Source organism: Nyctibius grandis, chromosome 7 (genome assembly GCF_013368605.1).
Source record: "Nyctibius grandis isolate bNycGra1 chromosome 7, bNycGra1.pri, whole genome shotgun sequence".
Classification (NCBI taxonomy): Eukaryota; Metazoa; Chordata; class Aves; order Nyctibiiformes; family Nyctibiidae; genus Nyctibius; species Nyctibius grandis.
Window position 1 is genome coordinate 23,966,946 of NC_090664.1, and position 26,201 is coordinate 23,993,146.

Genomic DNA, 26,201 nt, shown 5'->3' on the forward strand with positions numbered 1-26,201 from the left:
AGACCACCCAAATTTCTGTTTATTTGCCCATGACTGCTACCTTATACCTGCATATTAGTAACAGGAACTTTTAGGGGATGAGTACCTCCCATCTTGGAACTGCACCAACTTATTTCTCATCTTCTAAGCAGCCATAGGATAGCTATATAATTTCAATTTTATTTACAATTTACCTAGGCTAAATTGGATTCAATGGCTTGAATTCTGATTTAATGTTATAGGCCCAGTTCTTATTCACAATAAAGCTCTTTACAGTATTGTTTTAGAGACACATGGAATTAGGGAATAAATAAATTCAACGACTTTAACATGATGCTCGGAAGCGTTACATAAATCTGGTCATTTCCAATGGAGAGGCTATAACCTCCTTAGTGTTTCTTCTTTTGGTCATCAGAGCCATATAAAAGGAACTTAGTATAAACAAATCTTTGTACTCTGATTTCTATTTCTTCATTGCCAGGACTATGTCATCCAATTACCCTTCATCCCGCTGTGTGACTAGAATTTTTTTGTCATGAACCATTTTAAAGTCTCCAATGATAAAAAAGAGGAAAAAAGTTTTCCTTCAAAGAAGTCAAGAAGAATAAGAATGATGACTTTTGTTCATGAATTCAACAGTTTAAATTAAAAAATTCCAAAGCCCTCATTACTCTAGTAATTGTACTTTGGAGATGGGATTTCAGTATTTAACTTTCCGCAGTCATAATGAAAACTTGCCTGCATATCAAATGATTTTAATTTTTTTTTCCCTAGTATTTAATCGTAATCTTTTTGTTATGGGAATCAGAAATAGAGGAAACATTTCAAAACCAACCAGTTGAGACAGTAAGCAGTTAAATAACTCTGGAAAAGAGTGCCTTAATACTGCAAAGATGTAAGCATGTGCTGAAATGTATGCATGAATACTCCCATGTGTAAAGTTAATTGCCTAGATCAGTACATAATGATGATGCAGCACCATAGTACAAATAAACTAAAGAGATTACAAGGACAAAGACTGTATCTTTTCATTTTAAAAAGATAATGATTAGAATATTGCATTTCCTTCCTGTCTTTATTTGAAAGGGTGCAAACCAGAGATAACTCATGCAGCTCCTCCTGGGCAGTCTTATTAACTCTGCCTGAGGTCTTGCTTAGCTCTTCACCTCTCTGCAATCTGCAGATTAAAAAGCAGGCACCCAGAGCACTTCCTCTCCTGCCACTGGACTCAGGTTTGATATCTGTTTTAATAACAGTCACATGAAGTGATCTCCATCTAGGACACACATTTCACAAGGTCTCTTGCCCCCCCATCTTTCTGACAGCTTATTATGACTGAAGTGGAAATGTTACATAAAACAAGCTGTTTATGGAAATTTTACTTCTGCCACACGAGCTCTATCCTGATACGACAGGCACTCTATCTGGTTGCAAGTATTAAATATATTAATTATATCTGTCATTATGCAATTCCCCACTTATCACCACTGTTTTTTGTAGTCCTGGTAAAATATACTCTGAGCAGTAAAATCATTGCACCTTAGCATACTTTAACGTTTATAACAATCTGACATAATAAGGATACTGTCATTGCAGAAACACCTTCCTACACCCATGTGGGTAATTGAAAATCTGCGCTTTCTCCATCCTCCTACATAAATATAGTAGCTTAGGAACTTTTATGCTGTGCCTTGATTTTTAATGATCAGAGATGTTAGGTATCATTAAAAATATAACAGATGGAAAGGGGACAATTCAAGTTTAACTATAATGCAGCTTTCCTTTAGATGTAGTCACCTGTTCTGCTTCTGTGAACTGGGAAAAGTGTGAGAAAATATGAAACAGCTAAAGTTTTAAACTAGAAAGCAATAAGATCCTATCTCAGAACCCCTTTCTCTCACTCTTGGATACCTAAAGAACATAAACAGCTTAAGGTGACAGGCTTTGATGCCAGTCTAATTCTACTCACAGCAATTAAGTATGCAAGATTTCTACAAATGAGATCTAAACTCTGACCTGTAATGGTGGATCTAATATTCTCAAGTGTATATAATACATATGTATAGCTTGCTCTCCTGCACTTTAGCATCCTGTCTTCCACCCATGAGTGTGGTTCAATTGCTGTCTTCTCAAAACACAAGAGACATGTTTTGGAGCCCAAAGAAATAAGTTCAGTCAGGACTCTGCTAATCTCACACTCTTGTCTCCAAATTGTACCATGAAAATAATGGATAAGTCTAGACTGCCCTTCTGGATTCTGCTGCCTGAGTGTAGGATTCCTATACAGGATAAGAATGCGAGTTTTTCACATATAAGGAAAAATTCCATTTATGTTTTGCTTAGAATAAAAACATAGAATATTTATAGAGAAAATTAGCTAAATCTTGCAGGAAGCTGATGTCTTTGAATCATGATCTAGATTTGGGGGATATAATTGTTCAAGTAGTGCTTTTGCCCTGTTGTTAAGGTAACTATTCGTAGGTTAGTGATCCATATTTAGGAGATCCAATGTGCTAGATTTAGTGTTTGTGTGTTACCATGTTGTAAAGCACATCTGGATTGTAAAATTGCAGTCAGAGTGGCAAAGCATTCCCTGTATCTAAGCCACAGGAATAAAGGTTGGTACCAAGCAATCCAGTATGGCTCTAGTAGCAGCTCTGGATCTCTTGTTATACTATGCTTTGTTGCTCATTTGCTTTAGGACTGGCACAGTTGCAGCCGTTGTCAGAGTGACAAGAATGGCTACAGCAGTTGCCTGTTTCACCAATAGTGTTTTGGAGGAGACCAGAGTTTTGCAGTGGTGAGACATGACAGACTCCAGACCTTACACTAATACAAGAGGAAGATGGACTTCCTCCTCAATTTTGACAGCAGTACCTGGGAGGAGGGAGGCCTGCGCACACCCCATCACGGGGGCTCACCTTTTAGGGGCGCGTTGCGCGGCGGCAGCCTGCAGCTGGCATGGCCAGGGCTCTCCACGTCCTGTCGCCAGCCCGATCGGGTGCGGGACGGAGGAGGTGTGCGAGCCGGGGGGAGGATCGGAGGAAGGTGCCGTGCCTTGTGGCCCTGGGGCGGGGCTGCCGTAGCGCCTCGCCTGTGCATTGGGTCTGGATTCGTACATAAATATAGCTGGGGTGGGCTCGCCACACTCCTCTCCCCCCCACCCCCAACCCAGGAAGAGACGGGGAGGGGGGAGAGAAATAAGGGATGAGGAGAAAAATCCCAGTGAGGTCATTTCAATGAGAGCGCAGGAGGCGATAAGACAAGGTCGACTTTTCCGGAGGAGGCGCAGCCCCTGAGGAGCGCGGTGCCGCACACCGACCGCCGCTCTGCCCGGCCGGCCGCAGCCGCGCCCGCTCCCGCCGCCGGGCCGGCACCTTGGAGAGCTCCGCGGCGCCGCGGCCGCGCTCGCTGCCGGCGCGGCGCTGAGCGGTGCGAGCGCGGGGCCCGGCGGCACCGGGGCCGCCCCTCGGCAGGGCAGCGCCCGCCGGCCGCGGATGCGCCGCTCCGCCCCGGCTGCCGGCGAAGGAAGAAAAGTTTGGGGGCGACTTAGGGCCGCGGGAGCACCGGAGGAGAAGGCGGATGCGCGGTTTCCCCGGCTGATCGGGAAGGAAGGATGACCGAGGGAGGATGTGCACCAGCAGCCAGATCATCGGGAGCCTCCTGGTGCTCTCCGTGCTGGAGATAGGGTTAGGGGTGTCCAGCGTGGCCGTGGGGGCCGTCAGTTTCAGCCTGGTCCTCACAGAGCATAAACCTCAGCTGGGAGACTCTTCTCCGGTATGGAGCGGGGTGTGTGTACGTTAGCCATTTCACTCTCTCTTTAACTCTTTATGGTGATGATCAGACCGTGCGAAGGCATCCCCCTCCCTTCCGCGTGTGCATGCTGCGCCGAGAGCCTCGCCGGGTCCATTTCCGATGTGCATGGGGTACAGCCTGCATCCTCGTGGGGTGAGGGGGGAGGTACAGTGGGGAGAGATGTATGTGTGTGTTGCGGGGGCAGACCCCTTCTTTCTCCCTCCTTTTCATTTTTCAATTTTGCTGTGAACAATTGAACTTTCTGTGAACCCATTCTCACACCTGGGAAAGCCCGATGCCTCAAGTGGAACACGGGCTGTAGCTTACAATCTTTAAATTGACTGTGAGTTTTGCTTTTAAAAAAGAACAGCCCTGTCCCTTATGACAAGACTGTCAAAAGGTGTTTTAAAATAACGTCAAGGGTATGTCAGCTGAGTTCTGAGCTTCTGGAGGAAAAAAATAAAGAGGAAATGGGAAGGAAAAGGAATGATATGTTCTCATGATCTGGACACCCTGAGCTTGTTGCAAAATGAACAAAAAATCAAACACCAATAATGGGTTAATAGAAGCAGCATGTTCATATCACAGAGCATTTCTTACTTTTCAAAAACATTTCTTATTTTTTCAGTTTGAGATATGCATGTTTCTAGGAAGAATTTTCCTCCAAATGGTTATTTATATTTATGAAACAAAGCGTAGGAAATACTGAATATTCAGCCTAAACATGAGTGGGCATTTTTGAACTCCAAAGCTGGTTTTGGCCAGCTTGGATCGTACAGCAGTATTTCTAAAAAGATTGTTTGCTTTGCTTGAGATAAGATGATAAATGAAAGATGCTCTTGGTTATTCATCAGCGTAACCTCTTGTAATTTATAGATTCATTCTGACAAAGTGCTTCATGTAATATTCTCACTGTCAGTAAATATTAATTATTGACAACAGTCATAAATATTTTTGGCAGTATATAAACACACATAATTCTGCACTGCAGAACAGGTAGGTGAGAAATGAGAATGAAGACCAGATAAGATAAGACAGTGGCCAACAGGTAATGATATTATCAAAATTACTTCAAAGAGGGAGGTTTCTGATCATTGCTGACAAAGAAAAAAGATTACTCAAAAACATGGGTCTATCTGAAGATTTAATGACAGAGGGCAATATCCGGGCTTTCACTGAAGTCAGAGTTTTGACCAGTCAGTGAGATCAGCATTTTATGCAGTGATTGCATTTTGTGACAACGCTATCACAGCTGATAGCATTTCATGACAATGCACATTTCCTGCACAACTGCCTCATTCATTTTTATGGTTTCTGTTACCCCAGAGTTTGTACTAGCCATAGATTAAGATCCTATTGCATTACATGTTGGCTCCAAGGACCTTATAATCAAAGCAAGAGACAGATGTAGGATAAAAGGATGTAAGGGAGTACAAAGAAACAGCAAACCAAAACTGATTGGTATAACAGGTGGTTGCACTAACACACCATTAGTCTGGCTGATTTCAAGCTGTTTGTAGGTAGAGTTTTAGAGAGGAATAAGACAGAGGACAATGAAGTGGTTTTGCAAATGTTTATAGGAAATTCTCCCCCTATGTGAGTGCAGAGGCATGGAAGGGAACCCAAATGGACTTGTTTGAAAATGTAGCAAGTGGGTTAAGGATGCCCAAACCAGACCCAGCAGAGGCAGGCATCAACTGCTAGGAACTGAGCAAACAACTGCAGGTTGGCTGGGCAGAGCAAGGCCACAAAGAAACTGTAAAGTGAAGGTGAGCAGCTTACATTTCATGTAGTAGACGAAATGAGAAATCACAGTGATATGTAGAGTGGGGTGACAGGGCTATAAAGGCTTACTTATTTTGCCTTGAACTGAAAATCTTTGGTCTAAATTGTCACCCTTACGGCACCCTCTTTGTACCACTCCAGCCGTTCAAATCGTCTGTTAGGTTGTGTTCTTCTGACTAGCGGACTAGCAAGTAAGGCAGAACAAGAAAGGGGGCAGAGATCTACCATTCTCCAGCGATGCTTAGGGCCATGGGTAACTAGGTCCAAGTTAAAACAACTGGAGAAAAGTTTGTTTGCACAATCCTCAGAATTGTCCTGTTGCAGAAATGGCATAAACCACCTTTCTGCTCACTGGATCTTACACTGAGCTCGTGTTGCCTGTGTGAAAGAATACATCTTGCATAAAATATGTTATTTTTTTCCAATTCACACCCTTGAATCAAGGTTTTCCTTTGAGAAATGAACAATAAAGAAATGAAAGGGACATTAAAGGAAAAACTAATACTTTCACACGTTAGGATGCAAAACACTGAAGTTAAATTGAACAGTGTCATGTCTCCTGTTGTAATTTACCTGGAAATAAACTGAAAAATTTTGACCCTCTTCTATCCTTTACTTATGTGGGTGGAACTCAGCAGAGGCCCAAGTTCATAAGGAAGTAGATGAAGATATCATCACCATGGAAACCTCAATTCCCAAAATTTGGGCATCTTAAAATTCTATCTCCTATACTTGCCTCCCTACGATGCTTTGCATTTGACGCACATTAGCTTTCTTCTTGAAAGAGTTGTTCCTATTGTTCACTGCTTCCATTCAGCCAGACAATTTACTAATGGACCTAACTTTAAGCATGTGAAGCCCACCCATAGTATCAGAGATAAAAGTGAAGTTAAGCATGGGCTGAAGTGCTCTGATCATTGCATGCTCTGCATTATGTATAAGCAAGCCAGGGAAAGTGGAGTAGACAAGAGTGAAGACATGGAAAGCCTGGACAATGTCTACATCAAAAATGCATAGAAATGGGAAAAGAGTTTCTAAATTTGTTGCTTAAAAAGTAGCCAAAAGAAAACAACTGAAGGTGTGACTAACTTCTCAAATTACCTGGAGCAAGTGGAGACGACTATCCAGTTTATTTTACATCATATCCAATCTGTTCTTTTTAAAATAGGCCATGGCTGCTAAATTGGAAAAAAAAAAAAAAAAAAAGTACAGTCTCATAATCTGCTCCACAGGCTGTACTGAGTGTCTCCCAGATTTCTTTTTTTCCAGAAATTGAGGTATATTTCTGAAATCCACCATTCCAATTCATTTATATTATGTAGTATAGAAATGATCCAACCAATGAGCGTGCAGAACCACTAACACTAACATAGCAAGAATGATAGCATCCATAGCAAAGGCTTTTGCAGCAACAAAAAAAATCAGAAGTTAATCTTTCAAAAAGTATTCATAGATATTTTTCAAATGATCACATACTTTCTCATCTATATTTAGAACATAATGGTTGCATCACTATCACTATGATGAGTGACTATATATTCACACATGCACATATGTATATGGCTCTGATTCTCATTTATTCTGCAGTGGTGAATAAATTCTTGCCATAAATGCGATTCTCCCAGAGAGAGAGAAAGAGAATGAGAGACAACAGCCACATCTTTAGTCAAATATGCCATCTATCTTCATATGCAAGAGAGAGACCTGATGATTCACTTACAGCTATGCCCCTCAAAAGTAATAGTTTCTTCCCTTATAAAGACAAATATCTAAATGCATTTGAGAGATACGCATTCTCTGGATGTTGGTCGGTCGGCCGGTCTGTCTGTAGGGGCAGAGTTATTGTTTCCATGATTTGTGATTTTAGCACAGTGGAAGTCTGCCTGCCCATTAAAAATCTGCATTTAGAGTTTGGCTACAGAAATTTGCTCCAAGTTGGCACTTGAAATATTTTATTTCAATGACTTTTTTTTTTACTCAGGATTTGAAGGAAAAGAAAAAGGGTCAGTCAGTATGGAACTCTCCCAGAGCAAGAACATCATTTTAGATTGTTAAATCAATGTTGGTGGCCTAAAATTTTAAAACATTAAATTATGCATCTAGTTTTTACTGCTGCCAAGTTTCCTTTGGAAAGCACAGTCAAACTATTTTTTTTTCAAACGAACACTAAAAAAATCACATTATTGTTTAGCATGCGGACAAAATGCAGATGTGATCCTACTTTATTTTAACATATGCATTGCATTTTCATCAAACTGACCATATTTCTGTCTGGCTCCTGCTCCTGATGAAAGGAATCACAGCACTGTCAGTGAGCTCAGTGGAATCTGGAGAGAGTTCTGTACCTATAGATAAGGGAGGATGTACCAAGCATGGGAGGTTCTTGCCTTGCATGGAACCAGGACAATTCACTCCAGCTGAGGTCTTGCAGTAGTTTTTTTTTATCATTCAGACACTCCAGAAGCATAAACCAATCTGGAAGATGGTCTGTCTAAGGGGACTTGTAGTGCCTGGCTTGTATTTAAGAGGATTTGTTGAATATAGACTGACTTAAGCATATGCTTAATGTTTTGCTGAGATAAGGCTTTAGTTCACCTGCAGGGAATAATCATTAATTTATTACTTTTTGAGACAAAAGCAGCCATACTCTAAACTAAATATTTGATACAAAAAACCCAACAAAAAGCATTATTTACTATTTGTTATTCTGATAGGCCCTAAACAAGTAAATAAATATTATTATTTTGTGCTGAGAATTTGATTTTTTTTCCAGATGACCAGAAGTTTTTTGAATCACTGATAGTAGGTAGACATTCAGGTCCAGGGACCCACTTCTCAAGTTCCTTGAGTGTTTCTAAAAACCATTTCCCATTCTTAAAGTATCTCTGCAGGCCCAGAACCAGATGAAAGGGAACACTAAACACAGGGACTGGGATGGAATTTAAACTGCCTGAATCTGTCTTGAATCTGGCAAATCAGTGGGAATTGTAACACCACCTGAGCTAATACATCTCACCTCAACAGAGCCCCTCTCTCAGCATGACAGATTTGGTGGGACACAGGGTTGAGTTGTGGCAGTGCTGTTGCTTCTGGTTCTGGATCTGAACGACTTGCAGCCAGCTAGACATTCCTGTCCCCACAACCCCTTGCATGGGACAACAACATCATTAGAAGTTTCCATCTCTCTTTTGCAAAGATTATTGTGTTTCTCTGTGGAGGTAACAGGCAAACCTACTACCTAAGCTCACTCTTTTTGTCTGTTGTCATTTTTCTCTAGTTTGATGCCTTTGTTTTCATGAGTGGATTCTGTGCCCTTTATGCCTGCACTAAGAAAACTTAATCCTTGTTCTGAAATACTCTTCAAAGAAGAGTTACAATTAGAGATATCTTCTCTGCTCAGTTAATCCATTAGGGATTTCAGATTTTTTCTCATTTGGATAGAGTTAAAGCAACAAGATTCTTACATAGAATGGTCCTTTCTAGATATTACTAATTTCAAATTCCTGGGTCTTCTCATGGCAGTCACATGTTTATACATTTTTACTAAAAAACACAGATTTTCTGGTTTACCACCTGACAAGATTAGATAGAAGTGAAGCTCTTGATTCTGTCTTGATGGTTTACTCTTCCAAGTGGGGGATTATTTGAGCAGGTATGATATGCTTGCATTTTCACTGTGTTATATTGAAATTTGGAATAATTTCCCTTCCTCTATTTCATCAGATATGTATGGATCACCCAGAACACTGGAGAGCACTCCACACAGTGTATGTAGTTAGGGCTGCTTCTTTGTCATGAACACTAACTAGGGATCAAGCAGTCCTTATATTCAACAGGTTTTCTCTACTATTTTCTTCAGCCGCTCTCCATAAAGACTTCCCATAGACGGTTTCATTTTCTCAAGGGAATTACACTCACCATTGCTTTTGCCACCTCAAAGCAGAAGAAAAAAAAGGTTTCTTAAGTTCAAGATACAAAATAAAAATAGTTCCTTTTCTTCTGCTTGATGGAAAACAGCAAATCTTTGGCTCTCTGCAAATATAACTAAAATGGAATCTTTTTCTCAGACTACCAGTAAGAAAGCCCCCTTTTTCCAGGAGAAAGTGAACGAGGCCAAGTCTTTTCTTCCAGCAAATATGAAATAGGGATGGATCCAAACCACAGAACTTGAATGTAAACTGAGATTTCAGCCTCCTACTGAACTTTCTGTGTGTTTGGATCTGAGGTTTTGTTTCAAGCCCATATTTACTATAAAGTAAATTAAAGCAGGCTCAAAATAAACATTCTCCTTTTCTGGGTGGTCTTTGGTTCTTTATTCCAAAGTTCAACAGATGAAAAGAGAGATTTTCAAATATGCATATTGAACATAAGCAGGCACAGCTGCAGTGTGAATGGCAAAGACTCCACAGACAAACAGACGCTACTGCATCACCATGTAATCATACTAGTGCTATCAGAGGGATGCTGACTCTTTTAGGTCCCCGTTCGTCAAATCTTCACTGAAAGGGGGACTGAGGCACTCACAGCCCACTGAGTCTCCTAAGTACCTTTTGTGCTTTGTACTGTCTTTCTCTGGATTTTTTACCCATCACCCAAGAGTGGTTCTGCCCCCATCTATCATTGGATAATACATTCAATCCCTGCCTCCTCTGCTAGTCTTGACATGAAATATCATGTATCATAGAAGGTAAGAACAAGTCTGCAACCAAAATAACCCCAGAAGTAACGAGAATTCGCTGCAAATACTGATCTATGCAGGTTTTTACGTCAGATTTTGGATCTTTTAGCCTTTTATGATTTTTCTGATGAATAATAATCAAAATCAAAGTCCAACAGTGAAACATCTGCTTCAACAAGTCCCAGCTGAAAGTCCCTCTCTGGCTCCCAGGGCATTTTGGAGGGCTTATTAATTTAGCTTATCTTTCATGAAATGTTTTAGCCTTATTCTTGGAATGAGTTGTGAACACTTCAACAATTGATCAATCTTTATAAGTAACTTATCTTCAGTGATATGTTTCTTTTCCACCCCTGATTTACTTTATTTTTAATGGAAGTGTATTTTCCTTAAATTACTTCAGGTTTGACATGGTTAGAAAATGTAACTACATTTAAAGAGTCCAAGAGGTTGGTAAAATTGATTGACAATAATCAATGATCATGTAGAAACGGGCAAGTTCTCATCATGACAGTATTAGTTAGTCATGGGTAAACTGTAGTCCAGAGTAGATCAACAGTTACAAATCAAATTTAAATCATATGACATATTGACATGAAGATGAAGTCCTCCACAATAGCCCAGAACAGACAGAAAGTGACACAACAGCAGAGCCCCTGGTGGCTGTATGCCAGTTCGCAGTATTATAAAATAGAACAGTTCAAAATTAAAAGACAAACAGGAACAAACATAGGAAACTCCTTTTGAGTCTGATTTGTACTTGCATCCTTTTTCTGGTACAAAGAGCCAGTGTAGTTTCTCCCATCTACTTTTCACTACTGCTGATCACAACACTGAGACATCAAAAATTTTACAGGAAATTACTATAACACCAACAAAAAAATTCCCATGTCCCTAGCTATTCTATCACAAAGCAATGATCAGAGTCAATAACATAATGTCCTACTGACTTCCTAACCTTTCTAGAGGTTTCTACATTGAAAAGCCTGGCTAAGGCAACTCTGCATGAGCAGTGTTCCTGAGCCCCGGGGATTGCTAATATTCTCACTGTAAAGCAGGTTTCCACTGCTTCCAGTGAATCAGAATCCTCTGCAGCCTCAGAAGAGAGTGGTAAACTTGGCTCATCATTTTCAAAGCTTTACATGAGGTTTAATTGCCTGACGCTGTGGCTCAAATTCATCCATTGGTTTTAATAGCAAAATGCTTGCTGTCATAAATAAATAACCACACTGTTTTTTGGGCAAGTCTTTTCTCTGTGAATGTAACACACTGTCATCTAAAAACACCTCAAATAATATTAATCTTTTGCTACTGCCGAAGTGCTTTTCTTCCAAGGTGTTTAACATGTTCAGGTACACTAGTGCATTAGTTTCACAACTTGCTTGTCTTGTAGTCATATGGATTATAAAACTTTGGCATGATCTTCCCAAGCTCACACAGAAGGTGGAAGAACGAGGAATACCCAACTCCTCTGAGATAAAATAGAAGGACAAGAGGACATAGCCTCAAGCTTCGCCAGGGGAGGTTCAGGTTGGACATTAGGAAGCATTTCTTCACAGAAAGGGTCATTAGACATTGGAATGGGCTGCCCAGGGAGGTGGTGGAGTCACCATCTCTGGATGTGTTTAAGAAAAGACTGGACATGGCACTTAGTGCCATGGTCTAGTTGACATGGTGGTGTCAGGGCAATGGTTGGATTCGATGATCCCAGACGTCTCTTCCAACCTGATTGATTCTGTGATTCTGTGATTCTGTGGAATAGAATAGAATAGAATAGAATAGAATAGAATAGAATAGAATAGAATAGAATAGAATAGAATAGAAATTTCAGTTGGTTCTCTGTCGAGTTCTTTAACTACAGGACACTTTATTCCTTGTGTATATGTATAAATATTGTCAATGTACAGAGAGAGAAAATACATACAGACTATACATACTGATTCTGACACAATAAAATATTATGATAGAATCATAGAATACCTCGAGTTGGAAGGGACCCCTAAGGATCATTGACTCCAACTCCCTGCTCCTTGCAGAACTACCTAAAACTAGATCATATGACTAAGAGCGTCATCCAGATGCTCCTTGAACTGACAGGCTAGGTGCCATGACCACTTCCCTGAGGAGCGTCTTCCAGTGGCCAACCACTCTGTCAGTGAAGAACCTTTTCCTCATGTCTGATCTGAACTTCCCCTGACACAGCTTCATTCCATTTCCATGTGTCCTATCACTGGTCACCAGAGAGAGGAGATCAGCACCTCCCCCTCTGCTGCCCCCCTTGAGGAAGGTGTAGACTGTGATGAGGGCACCCCTCATCCTTCTCTTCTCCAAGCTGAACAAACCAAGTGACCTCAGCCGCTCCTTGTAAGTCTTGCCCTCAAGACCTTTCACCACCTTGGTCACCCACCTCTGGACACACTCTAATAGTTTGATGTCCTTCTTATATTGAGGCACCCAAAACTGCACACAGTACTCGAGGTGGGGCCACACCAGTGCAGTGTAGAGTGGGACAATCACCTCTCTCGACTGGCTAGCTATGCTGTCCTTGATGTACCCCAGGACATGGTTGGCCCTTTTGGCTGCCAAGGCACACTGTTGACTCATATTCAACTTACCATCAATCCAAACCCCAGATCTCTTTCTGTGGGGCTGCTCCCCAGCCTCTCATCCCTCAATTTCTACATACAACCAGGATTATCCTGTCCCAGGTGCAGAATCTGGCACTAGTTCTCATTAAATTTAATACACTTGGTGATTGCTCAGCTCTCTAGCCTATCTAGATCTCTCTGTAAAGCCTCTCTACCCTCCAGGGAGTTTATAGCCCCTCCTAATGTAGTATCATTGGCAAACTTACTTAATGTGCATTTGACTCCTGCATCCAGATCATTAGTCCAGGTAGGCCCTCAGATACTTTGACAGCTATGGAATAGAGCAGTCACCCCTTGCTTTTGAAAAGCCAGTACCTTAGGGCTTGCAGATCAGCTCATTCACTATTCTTTGGATTTCAACTGGGAAGTATCTTACATAATATATATGTATATGGCACTACGTAAAGGTGGTTTGGAAGAGTGTGTGTCCTGTCCTTGAAAAACAGTAAAGAATAGCAGAACTGCCCAAACTGGTGGGTTCTAATGCTGAGTGAATCTGTAATTTGCTTGTTGCTCCTTTGGTCATATGCAAGGCTAATATAACTTGTTCATTACATTTCCTTCTGGCTAGCAAAGACTGTACAATAGAAATAGAGATTCTCCAATTGAAATTAATGGTAAAAAATCCATTGACTCTGATAGGAGCAGAATTAGAGCATTCTTGGAAAAATGGGTGACATATTCTTTCAACTTTGAAGGTAAATTATCAAAATCCCAGCTTTTTAAACTAGTTAACATAGACTTGTTACAAGTTGAAACTATCTTTGATGGCAGCTTCCAGATCCTTTCTCTAAGCCTTCCAGAATTCATAAATTTTTCTTTTCACAAAATTTTCCTTTTAATCCTATGCAATCACTACAAGGAAAAATATTATTAATCTGCTTTATCAAATCTGACTGAATAGAACTTAATTACAGTGATGTCTCAAACAAAAATTTTGTTGAGATTTCTGCATTAGTATGGAGAAATACAAAATATTTCATGTGAAAATCTGAAGCATGCCTTCAGTTAAAGGCAATATGAAATAACAGGATTGGGAGTGAAACTCCAAAACTTCACAGAACGACTGAGTGAAAACTTACAAGGCAGGTGTGATAGTTCTGAGCTGAAATCTCCTCTGCTTGTGGGAAAGGGACAGAGGGAGCCCTACCCATTGGCGTTTTGATTGATTGTTATTCCAATGGGTGAGCTCTAGTAGCAATTACCAGTTGTATGTCCTGGTATGTCCCGAGCCATTCAGAACCATGGTCGATACGACCCAGCCCTCTCCATAATCAAATTGGTATTTAGTCCACATCCCATGTTTAGTACAGAGGTAAATAATATACAAAATTCAACCATATTGATTGTGGGGAACTGATTCAGTGGGCCTAAGTCAGAGTAAAAACACCTCTCAAGGCTTATGCTTAGCTATATGCATGAACGACTTCAGTTGTAGGGAGATAAACTATGTATTAAAGCACCTCTTGAACTGAGATACTGAATCTGCAAAATTTTGGAGGGTAAATGAAATGTACATGCAATATATTGCACAGACCCTGAATGCTGTATAGGAACTGCTTTATTTTTTTTCACTTCTTACGTAACAGCCAGGTCTGTTCCATGATTTAATCCTAAATCAAGGACAAGCAGAACTTTTTGCTAGTAATACCATCTCAGTGCAAAAAAGGATATGGAAAAATCCAGTTTTAAAACTATAAAATTACTTCCCAATGGAGGGGTAGGGTTAGCTTTACTGAAAATAAGTAGCACAGATTTCTTAATAAAGGAATTTATGAGGTGCTGAAGAAATCTTTTGACAGTATTACAAACACCTGGAGAAGGCCTTATTGCTTTCATACAACTTCTGTATTTCTTAACACGACTGCTCCCTCAGGGCCTGTTCCCTATTTCCCTCGTTGAACTTTTTTGTAGGAAGAAAAAGTGACATCAGAGAATGTCACTGGTCTTTGATGTACGTCACTAAAAAGCATTAACACCTATTCATATCAACTGGTAGGGAATGTTTCTGTTTCTGTTAATCAGTTTTTACCTAATGCTTGATGCGACAATTAGCAGATACGTTTTTGAAAGGGAACTACATGAAAAAAGTACAGATACCTTCATGCTATCTCTTGTGAAGTGGGCTATCTAGAATCTAAAACAGATTTTCCTGCATGCTCAGTATAGCCACATCAAAAGATGTACTCATATTTACATCTGCACCCACAGAGGTGACAACTGCATTTTTGCCCAGAGTTCCACTGTCTTGAGGATAACAATCCATGTATGATCCCTCAGTGGTTCACACAGTAGGATCAGGGCATTAAGTACCTCAGCTATGCTTGAAAGTAGATGATTTGGATCACTGACTACTACCTTGATAAACTTTTCTGAGAAAAAAAAATTGCTTGCAACACTGGGGAGTTTTTTCATGTTTTGTTTACCCAAACAGCTCTGGGTAAACACAAAAAAAGTAGGATTTTTTTTTTCTTTTATCATGAGTAATCATCCTCAGTCTGACTTCTCATTCCAGTTTCTTCTTCTCGGATAAATGTGTTTATGGTTGAGTTATAACTTCCTGAAACATAAGGTTTGTGATAAAAATGCTGACAACAACTGTAACCATTGCCTAATCTACTGTTGTGGTCACCACTACTGCAACACAGCAGGATTTAAACTTGAGACCTTAAATGATGAAATAATTGTGTTTTTTTTTCTTTGCAGTTTCTGCTTTGTGGCATATGTGGAATATTGTGCGCCAAAAAAAAATCTGGACTTGTTGTAAGTTTTTCCATTGCATATATAACACAAGTATTTGAAAGGCATACTTATCTAACTTGAACTCCTTACTGGGAGCTTTCTGTGTCCAAGTGTTTCTGATAAAAAGTCAGTAAAAATTGCAAGTCAGCGGTCCAAAAAGGCAATCAGCACTTTGGGTTAATCAAGCAAAACAAGGCAGTTCTGAAATGGCCTATTTAGGTCATGCCTATTTAAGCCACGTATCCCTGTTTATCCCTGTCTGGATAAACATGGATGGAAAACCTGTTGACACAAATTTATGTCAAGTCAGTAAAAAGTTCCTCAATAACTTCACTGGATTGTAACTTCTCTCCTTCAAAAACCCCTTTCTGTGAAATGTGGCATGACTGGGCTGCCACCTCAATGAGGCTGCTGACCAAGTTTGAGTCTAGATATCATAGCTGTTCACTGTTTTAATAAGTTCTTTTTGCAATCAGAATAATGAATAAGCCAGTTTTAAAGTGATGGCAGATGTTTTCTCTCTCTTCTAAGAATCAGAAGTACAGTCATTTTTCTGACTGCAGCAAAATGGTGTTATTACTACACAAGTCACAGCAGAATTTTATGTTAAAGATGTGATCCTATTGTACGTGATAATGTCTGGCTTAATTTTCTGTCAGCTTGATTATTCTGCCATATACAGATGGAAGTCATGTAAAACCAGTATAAGTGTGAAGGGAATCAAGATCTCTCTCAGATTATTTTTATTAATGAGTTAAACCCTGTTACAATGACAGTCTAATTTCTTAAAGCATGTAGACCATAACCAGTTTCTAAAAGCTGTCTGTTCTGGTGGTCTCATGGAATTGTCACTTCCCAATGAACTGCAACATACTGACTGAAGGCCTCATTCGTGATGAAATTCTCATCCCCGTTGTGTATAGAAGTGGTCTGTAAGGCTCCATAAATTGTTCTTACCACAGTAGATAAGTACAAATACAAAACCATACTGAGTAACATCAAAGGCCCATCTAGATCAACATCTGACAGGCCAGCAGTATCAAGGGAAGCGAATAAGACAATAATTTAGCAGTGTCCCCATAATAAGGTCTTTTGCCCTCGAGTCATTTGTGGCTCAAGGACATCCTGAACCACGGTGTCATCTTTGTGATTAAAGTGATAGGAGATCTTTAAACAGGTCTCATTATTTGCAGCCTGTTTCACATCCTTCCAAAGTTCCCAGAAACATTTTAACCAAGTTAAAAACAAACAAACAAACATCACACAGTCACCACACTGACCTTCTGTAGAGCTGCATCACAGATTTCTTTGTTGTTTCTGTTGCTTCTTTGTCCAGCGCACTCACCTTGAACACTTTTGAAGTCCCCACAAAAGCTGTAGGAAGCCTCCAAACTGCTGTCTGACTGAACAAATTAGAATTGAACAAAAGGCAGAGTCAGATGGCACACAAAGCAAGAGAGAATCACTGCAAATACATGAGGCGTTTGCTCCTGAGGAGTGGTGAGAAACTGCACAATAGAAAATTACGACACATTCTGTCATGTTACTGTTTTGAATGAAATGCTGGAAATCAGAAGATTTATGTCCTAGTATTCCTTCCATTGACCAGCTTTTAACATGAGCAATTCATTCTGCCCAACTTTATCTTACATTCAACATCAATCTTAACTCTTGTACACCAGAAGGTATTATATTCCCTTGGAGCTCTGTGGGAGCTGAGGGAGTTAAAAATGAGTGTCTGTAAAGTCTTTTGCAATCCATAATGTTAACAAAGCATTGCATTATGGTTAGTCTAATTTTTTACATGGATGACTCTGTCTCTGAAAAATGTTACTGTGACATAACCTCTCTTGTCTTTCCTGACAGATGATACTTTTTTCTGCCTGTTGCATCTGTGGACTAATCGGAGGAATCTTAAATTTTCAATTTCTTCGTGCTCTGACAAAGAAGTCGTCTGCTCTCTATTCTTTGCATCTTGCTTCCATGTCTCTTGCATGCATTGGAATTGGTGGTTGCACCCTTTCTTCATGGCTCACTTGTCGGCTAGCCAGCTATGAACAAAGGCGAATGTTCTCAGAAAGAGAACATTCATTGCATCACTCCCATGAAATGGCAGAAAAAGTGAGTTGTGTGTCCTCCCTTATTTGTTCTGCTTCTCCTAAAATGCTACTGTACGTGTTAACGTTTACAACTGGCAAGAGATTTATTCAGTTTTCAGTTTTATATGAGAAAGAGCTTCTGGGAAATGAAATGCTGCCATTCTGTGTAAGCTTTATTATGTTGCATTATATGGAGCTATTTTTAGGTACTGTATATTTGCAGTACATCCATTTCAATGAAGTACATCCATTTCCAACATAATTCCATTGTATGGCTATTCAAGGGCTTAGCTGCTAAATATAGCATTTCACAAATAATTGGAAACCTTATTAATATGGATTATCATGTATTGTACTGTGAAAAAGCACAGAATGCTTTCTGTAACCACATCATTGCATGCTTCCAGGATTTAATCAATTTCTTCCTCTCCCAAGTACTCAGCTTATAAAGTAGGTTATTTAAACACAAAAGCCACAGTTCACAAACCCAGATGACTAAACCTAAGCACCTAAGGGCATATTTAGACACCTAAATGAAACTGGTCTGATTTGCAGCAGCACTGAGCATTTACTGCCTTTCTCTGTTAAAAGGAAGCTTACCAAGGAGTCTAGGTCTATGTTTAGGTGCTGAAACTTAAGCTCCCAAAGTTGAGCATGTAGGAATAAAAGAATTAATTGAACAGAATTCTTGAAATAGCTCCTTGGGAGTTACAGATCCCATTCATATTTGAGAAGTAAAATGTCCACTGACACCCTGTGCTTTACGTTTGGACTTCGTATCCAATGCCTTTCATTGGAGAACTGAGTAGCGACAGGAACAGAAGTCAAGTGGACTGCCCACTTAAATCTCCGTACGTGCAAGTTTGCATTACAGTTAAGTTTAACAGTTTGTATCATATCTACCGAGACTTCTAAACAGCAGAGCAATGATTAATTCATTCAGACTGTAGAATGTTTTCAGATTCCCTGACAAAACATGATATAGCAGTAAATTGTCCATTAAGCGAACATTACTTGTCGCTCTTCTTTGGTTTCTTAACTGAGATGAGACTCCAAGCAGAAATATAGACTGAATTCACCTTAGAAGATGTTTGAAACATGTTTTTAAAAGTTAAATAGTATAGGTTACAGCAGTAACATAAAACAGGGTGATAAAATCAAGGGAAGAGATACATTTCTCCCTCTCATTTTAAAATGAAGCAGAATTCTGATGAGCTATTTAGGCAAGTATGACCATGGTCTTGCAGATGGTAGGCTAGATCCTGCCTTTCAAAGATGCTCTTGCTTCAACAAGGACAAAGATGAAGCCCATTTGAGAGAAAAAGAGAGAGGTAAAGAAAAAAGAAATGTCCTGGGAAGAAAAACCTTTCAAAATACAAACACCTGCCAACCCTATCAATTTGGGCTGAAGATGACCATGTATAGCAGGAGTTCACTGCCTCCTTTCCCGGCGTGTTGACCTACTGAGCCTTTAGACACTTAGCAGTGAGGACTGCCAAGTGCCCACCTATCTTGGGTGAAGGGCCATGATGCATGTGCAGAGCAACCCTATTGCACATGCTCAGCGAATGTGGGATGCACCCCACCGATGGTGGACTCCCTGCATGTGTGTTGTAGAATTAGGTATGCATGCACAGATGGTCTGATCTGGGACTTCTTAGACCTACAGCCTGTGGACTGCCTGCTGCTGGCAGGTTTGAGTAAATTAGCTCAAGGCATGCCCCTAAAAAGTAATGAAGGCTACTTGAGAACTTACATTAAATTAGGCCCTGATTTATAAAGTAGATTTAAAGTGTTTTAGATATAAGACTATTTTGTATATTTATACTGATATACAGTAATATAGACATGTACTGCATGTGCATTTGTTTGTGCTATATTTATTGTATAATTGTTATATTTATATTAGAGATTGAGGGGTATTGAAATAACCGACCTGCCCAGCTGCCCGGTGGTTCCCCCGACACCAGAGTTACCTCCAAGGTACGCTGAACACTAGGGAGCTACCATGTTGTTATGTCACTTCAGGAAGGGCCACCTCTAAGAGGAAGTCATAGTTTCAGCTAATCAAAGTTGGCTGATCCTGTGATGTCACTCTGAGACAGGAACGGTGCTTCCAGGTGGTGACATAATTCTACGTGGTGAACGCTGCAATCTGGAAGTAAGTTGAGCATTTAAAATATTCACCCTAGTTATAGACATCCAAATGCTCCTATTTGGATGTTGCCACCATTGACTCACTCTGCTTCTAATCTGTGTGCTCCTTCATTTCTTGAATTCAGCAACGTTTTTTAATCTATTAATACTTTTATTTTTGAAAACAGAAATATTGGGCAAAATAAATGATTTTCAATATTTTCTGAAATTAGGGTATTCGAATAGCTGATGTCTGCAGATGATTCAAGTGATAAAGCTGACAAAAGGAAAGTTACACTTGCTCATGAGTAGTCTTCTGACAGATTACTATCAAACTGTGGCTGACATAGTTAATATTAAATGGGTTTGGTGTTCTTGGTCCCTTTCCCAGCTATGTGGTATCTATCTTCAGCATAGATCCAACAAAGCGTGTAAGCACCTACAAACAGGCAACCATAGTGCCTTGTTTCAGAGCAGGCAGCCCCCAGACCAGGATCTTGAGTTCAGTGTTAGGCATGCATGTTTCTCTTCAGTATATGAGGAGAATAAGGCACCATACATCCAACACCACCACCTGTCATATGGAGAGCTGGGTGGTAGAAAATGCTCAAAATTCAGGAAGTTTACACCTTTTCTCTGAAACTTACACTTGATTCAGGAGTATTAATTGGCAAATCTACCTGATTTGATAGCCCCAAGTTTACTTTGTAGAGAGAAATAGCACATCCATTCTTTCAAAAACTGCGCAGGTAACAATTAAGTCTTGCGATCTGCTTCAAAATGTAGCTGCTAACACCTAGGACAGGAGGCACCAGTGCTTCCACTTTATGTGAAATTTTGAGTTCCTCCCAAACTATTTATAAATCAAATATTGTGGATTAAAAGAAGAGAGATAAAGAGTCAGACTAGGAATAAAGATCAAGCCTCAGAATTTCCTCCTCTTTACCAAGAATCTCAGCTACTATGCTGTAGAGTCAGGCTTGCTCTTTCTGTCTGTCTTTCCCTCCCTCTCTCTTTAGCCCAATGAATCTTGCTTTACTTTCTTCATAGAAATTTCCACAAGAAGGGGAACAAACAAATCCCTTTTCTTCTACATTTTCTCCAACTGTAGCTAGGAGGTGGAAGAGGTGAACTTAAGAGGAGAAGAGCTTCTAGTTCTCATGCAAATATTTTAGAACTAGACCAACAGCGGCACCTCTACCTCATCTACCTGAATTTTAAAAAGAATAGCCCAAACTGCATTTTCACGTGTGCCCATTCCTCTGGGCATAGTTGGATATTCTCTGGGATCTGTCATTGGACATAAGCAGCAGATCACTTCATTTCTGCATCCTGATTCAATTTGGTGTGAAATTAGGCCTAGGACTGCTCAGAATAAGGCAGTTCTGAGCATAGACTCCACGTGGCTTTGCAGCCTTGAAGGTCAGAGAAGTGCTTAATGAATGTAGCCATATCTGGGCTTAGACAGCTGCTAAGTAGGTATTACTTGGATTGCAATTTGAGAATTAGAAAATCTAACTCCAAACAAACCTTGGTTTAGGTGCTTTAGGATTCTGACTCATGATCAGGTCATCTTACTCCAGGATGACTCATCTGCTGCTTGAATAGCAGTTGCTGAACTGCTAAAAATTGTAGTTTGGCATATTAAGGGAAAACCAATATCAGTCCTATCCAAAGGCAAGCAGTCAAAACCCTTAGACTCTGTTTGGATCTAGATCTACTTCCCAAATATCTATTCCAGCTAGCATCGAATGGCATCTGTTTGTAGCATGTCAGCCCAGAAAAAAGTTTGAATGGAAATGAAGATTTAATTACCATCTTGTTCCTTTGTAGATTACCACACAAGCTTGAGTTGATGCACTTTCAAAGAACAACATCACAAAACTTGCACGGATGCCATCAATGCTGCATATGCAGTCTGAGATTAATGTCCAGCTCAATCAGTATCAATGAGTCTATCAGCTTTCAAATGTACCTAATTTATGTAGGAAGAAATGTGATTTCTTTTTTTTACAGTGAGATTTATGAAGCCAAATAAAATTTAAAGTTTTGTTGAATGTTTGAAATGTAGAGTTTGTTAAATTTTTATTATAACCTTAGCTAACTAAATTTCAAACAACATAAAATAATTGCAATTTTAATCAGTGTTTTCTATTCTTGTTGCAGGAAATGACAGACAACCTAAGCAATGGTGGCCCACATCTGATTTATAATGGAAGTGTATATTAAGAAATTTTAAAAAGTTCCGTGGAAAGAAGCGGGTTTAGAATTTTCTCCAGGAAAAAAATTGACTCCAAGAAACTGAGAAAATGGAACTATCTTAGCTTTTATGGCTCAAATGTCACAACTGCAAAACAGCACAGTTGCATTTCCCTTTTAGAAACATGTTCAAAATTTGTCTCCTAAACATTTTGCGGATATACAATACTTATTCACTTCCTGGCTACTCTCTTTTGGTTTTTTTTGTCTGAATAACTTTTCAGAATTGTGATAGTATTTGAAATTGACTTCTCAAGACTCTTCTTCTCATGAAGACTCACAAACCAGAAAAAAATAATTAAACTGGAATTAAATAATTAAAGCCCAGTCACAGGATTCCTAAAGAGAAGAGGGCAGAGGAAGGATGGCTCAGGGGAATCTTTTTTTCCTCCCCACTTAGCAGCATCTGGTGTAATATCATGGATTCAGATCATGTGGCATGGTACCAGCAACGCATCTGCACAGTCCCCCTCCCCACATTGCAAAGGCATCCAGCCTCAGTTTTCCCAGTAGATCATATCAAAAGAAAGTGCAAATTACTCTTCCAAAAGGCTCCCATTTCACATTCAGAGTGTCAATGAACAGTGTGCTGAAAACATCATTGTCTTTGTTTTGAAAGACAGAATGCTCTAAGAACGCCATAAATCAAAACCTCAGCAATGCCTTGTTGTAAAGAAATTGTAAATATTTCCAATTTGTGAATGAAGTATATTTCGTAATTTGTTCATAAAAGATGACAAATAAAATGAAATCTAAACCACAGATTTTAGAGACATCTTTTGGGTTTTTTTTTCTTGTTAGAAAGATCTTGCAAAGCTGAACTGTCATGCTTGCAGTTTTGCCCAACACATTCAAAGGTTCCTAAAGGGGTGAAGCAAGCTCAGAAAGGAGAAAAATGAAGGCTGAACAGAGGCATGATCAAGGTCAGAACACACTGGCAATTCTGCACACCCACAACAGTCTGTGGTCTGTTAAAGCATTGTGTATGTTAAGGCAGCAGCTTTAACTGGCCCCAAACTTTATTGTAGGACCTACTGGCTCATATAGCCATGAAAAATGGAAGATGTAATCTGTAACAGAACATATACAGCATAATATCCATATAAAATGTTCATATAAAATCACTCATATTGAGTCTATGACTATGCTGCAAAGCGCAGCACTTCAACATGAGTTTGAGATGTGAGCATTATTGAAGACTGGCAACATTTGGTGATTTACACCTATGTTCCCAGACAAGTGTGAATAGAATCTTGTTATTATTCAAGTCATGCCATAAAAACCTCTAGAAATTATATTAAATTGTTTTGTGACTCTATATGGTATAAAATAATCTTCAGTTCAATCACCTGAGGATTTTCTGTCTGTAAAGGAGTTTCCCGTCTAATTACAACATAGGGAACATCTTCACTGTGATTTAAGGCTCTCACTTAAACTTCATGCAAATTAGTTGGATGGCTAAGCTTGTGAGTCAAAAACTGGTCCACCTTACAAGGCTTCTCTTCACTTATCTACTGTCTCAAAGGGTTTTTGAATCTTCTCTAATCCCCTGATACACTAATACGTATTACGCACATTAGTAATTGCTAATGAGACTGTTCATAAAGAATATAGATACTGTCATAGCAAAAGAATTAGATGTTAAGGCATCTCTGCTTGAGGAAAGTGCTCCCCTTCCCAGGTCCTACCAGCCTTTAGACTGTCTCCTCTACTACATTCCAGCTTGTTTGGGCTCTTTATAGGTGCCATTGCCTCTTCAGCTTAATGCTTCTCTACCTCAGCAGCAGGAAACATGGGATATATCTGTCCCTAGTATGTGCCCCTTCTGGGAGCACTTTTGCTGCAGCTCTGGACACAACCAGTCAAGTGCATCTAAATGGGCTGCAGAGTTTCATACAGGTTGAAGAAATCCACACTGGATATCATAGAACCAGAAGAGGTGGGTCTGTAGGATTCCCTTCCTCATCGCATCAGTACAAAGAGTGTAAAAGGGTCTTATCAAAGAAAAGCAAGAGTAAAATAAAAAATTACTCAAAAATCCACCTAGAGCTACCTGGCTGAGGTTCATCACTAGCTCTGGGGGACAACTGTAAAATCACAATTCATACAGAGGTATCTTGTGACACCTCAGGACTAGGAACTGCAGCTTCAGATCCTAGAGAGTGGTTTGGAATTGCAGGTCAGAATCTGCTCAGGAATGACATGAAAGAACACACCAAAATACTACCCATTTACTTATCAAAAACACTTCATTTCCCGGCATGGTAGTAAGAGCATGGGATGGTGCAGGGGAATAGGTGTTTCTTCTATATCCAACACAGTAGTCCAGTGCAACAACCACTTTCTCATGCTTTGGAAAGGAAGGGAGGATACAGTCTCCAAGCTCACAATGTTTGAAGCCCTACTGTAATTTAAGAAATACAACTATACCACTTCTGCTGCTTTTCAGGGGGTGCTGGAAGGAGAGAGGAGAGATCTGGGCCCCAGAGAATAAAAGATTCAATTGTTTGGGTTTTCTTTTTCTTCTTTTGCTGCCAAGCCTGTAAAATGCAGAAAACCTGGCTGAACCCTGCATTAATAAGAGCCTTGATAATGCAAAGCTGGAATTCAAAAGACTTAGGAACAAATGTGACAAAGATGACTGCTCCTACATGAGACATGCAAAGAGGACCAGAATTCTTAAATTCAAAGTAAATTGCCATAATATATGGATGTGGTAGGGGAATTCTAAGAAATGTTTCACTTTGTTTAATGAAGTTTTGTGCCATATCTACATACAGAGTCCAAATGTAATGGAAATATTTTCTCTATGTCTTCATTACTGCTACGGTTGAAAGGACACTCATTTCACTTACCAACTGTATGAAAACCAAAACGTTCAATTTTCAGAAAGTGCCCAGCCAATATATCTACACCAATAGCTTGAAGGCTGAGCATCAAAATCCATTTTAATCTAAATAAGATGAATCACGTATTGTCCTTGACGCAGTTATTTCTGATTCATGCTGATGTAAAAGCAGATGCTGGCTCAGATTCTCTCAGAGATATTCAGCTGTTACGTACTAGGACAAGCAACATTCTTCCTGAAGGAAGTTACTTATTGAACTTTGTACATAGGACTTAGCTGGTAAGTCTTTAATGTATGTTTTAATATTTTAAGCTATATTTTAGGCTATGCTTGGCATTTCTTAGAACCTCAGCCTATGAGAAACACACACATTTTGAATTTACAACAATCAACATTTTTTATTGCAAACTGTGCAGAAAAGTGCATATAATATGTTTTAAATCTTTGTCTTGCACAATCTTCAATATATATCGATCTGTTCCATTAGGACACATGAATTTCCCTTCAGATGGTCTGAGGAGATGTGAAGGACAGTGGAGCTGGTCAGATTCAACACAAAATTTATAAGCAGTAAGCCATAATAGTCATACTTATACCAGAATTTTGCCTGAGCGTGTGATTATGAAGATAGAGGGAAAAGAGAGTATAATGGTTAAAGCCATTTTAATCCTTTCAGATCCTAGTCCCAGGCAGGTTAAGGAATTAAAAGGAGCCTTTTATAATTAAAAGCTTAGAAATATCTAAAAGCAGACTGGTATTAGACTACCATATCACTGCAGATATTACTGCATAATCTTCCTGCTTAAAATCATTCTAGCTAGCTTTCCCTTCCTGTATCAAAGTGACATCTTTAGCTCCACTATAAACCGCCAACAAGTTCCACAAAGCTGTTGTACATGCATCTGGAGACAGATTTTGAAGAATATTTTTAGAACTTGTACAAGGGCTAGCCAGACAGACTCACAGTCTCCAGGGGAGGAGGTGGGGGGGGAAAAAAAAAAAAAAAGAACAAAGCAGAATGTTTTTGGTAAAATATATTTTGATTGGAATGAAGATGCTAAACTCACCCTAGTTCCCTAGTTCAATATCATAGCCTGAGGAACTCTGAGTGAATTTGGGAAGCTTGCTCAGGAAGGCCTTTTTTCGCCCTAATTATAAAATCATGAAAAAGTAATTTAGTGTTCAGAAGGGAAAAAGGGAACTGGGTGAGATGAATCAATAGCTGCAATTTCAGC

General features: G+C 39.7%; 1 protein-coding gene across 2 annotated transcripts in view; it reads left to right on the forward strand.

Annotated features, from left to right (window-relative positions):
- Positions 1-22,106, forward strand: part of TMEM196 (transmembrane protein 196) — a 115,022-nt gene extending 92,916 nt beyond the window's left edge. The window contains exons 1-5 of one of the 2 annotated variants that reach the window (XM_068405424.1): positions 3,610-3,756; positions 15,589-15,645; positions 17,491-17,745; positions 19,633-19,706; positions 22,026-22,106. In XM_068405424.1, coding sequence (XP_068261525.1) covers positions 3,610-3,756; positions 15,589-15,645; positions 17,491-17,745; positions 19,633-19,706; positions 22,026-22,032 — 540 coding nt within the window. In that variant the 3' untranslated portion in view covers positions 22,033-22,106. Of the gene's footprint in view, positions 1-3,609; positions 3,757-15,588; positions 15,646-17,490; positions 17,746-19,632; positions 19,707-22,025 lie in introns of those variants that run through there. The other variant, XM_068405425.1, reaches the window with a different exon arrangement.
- Positions 22,107-26,201: the final 4,095 nt, after the last annotated feature.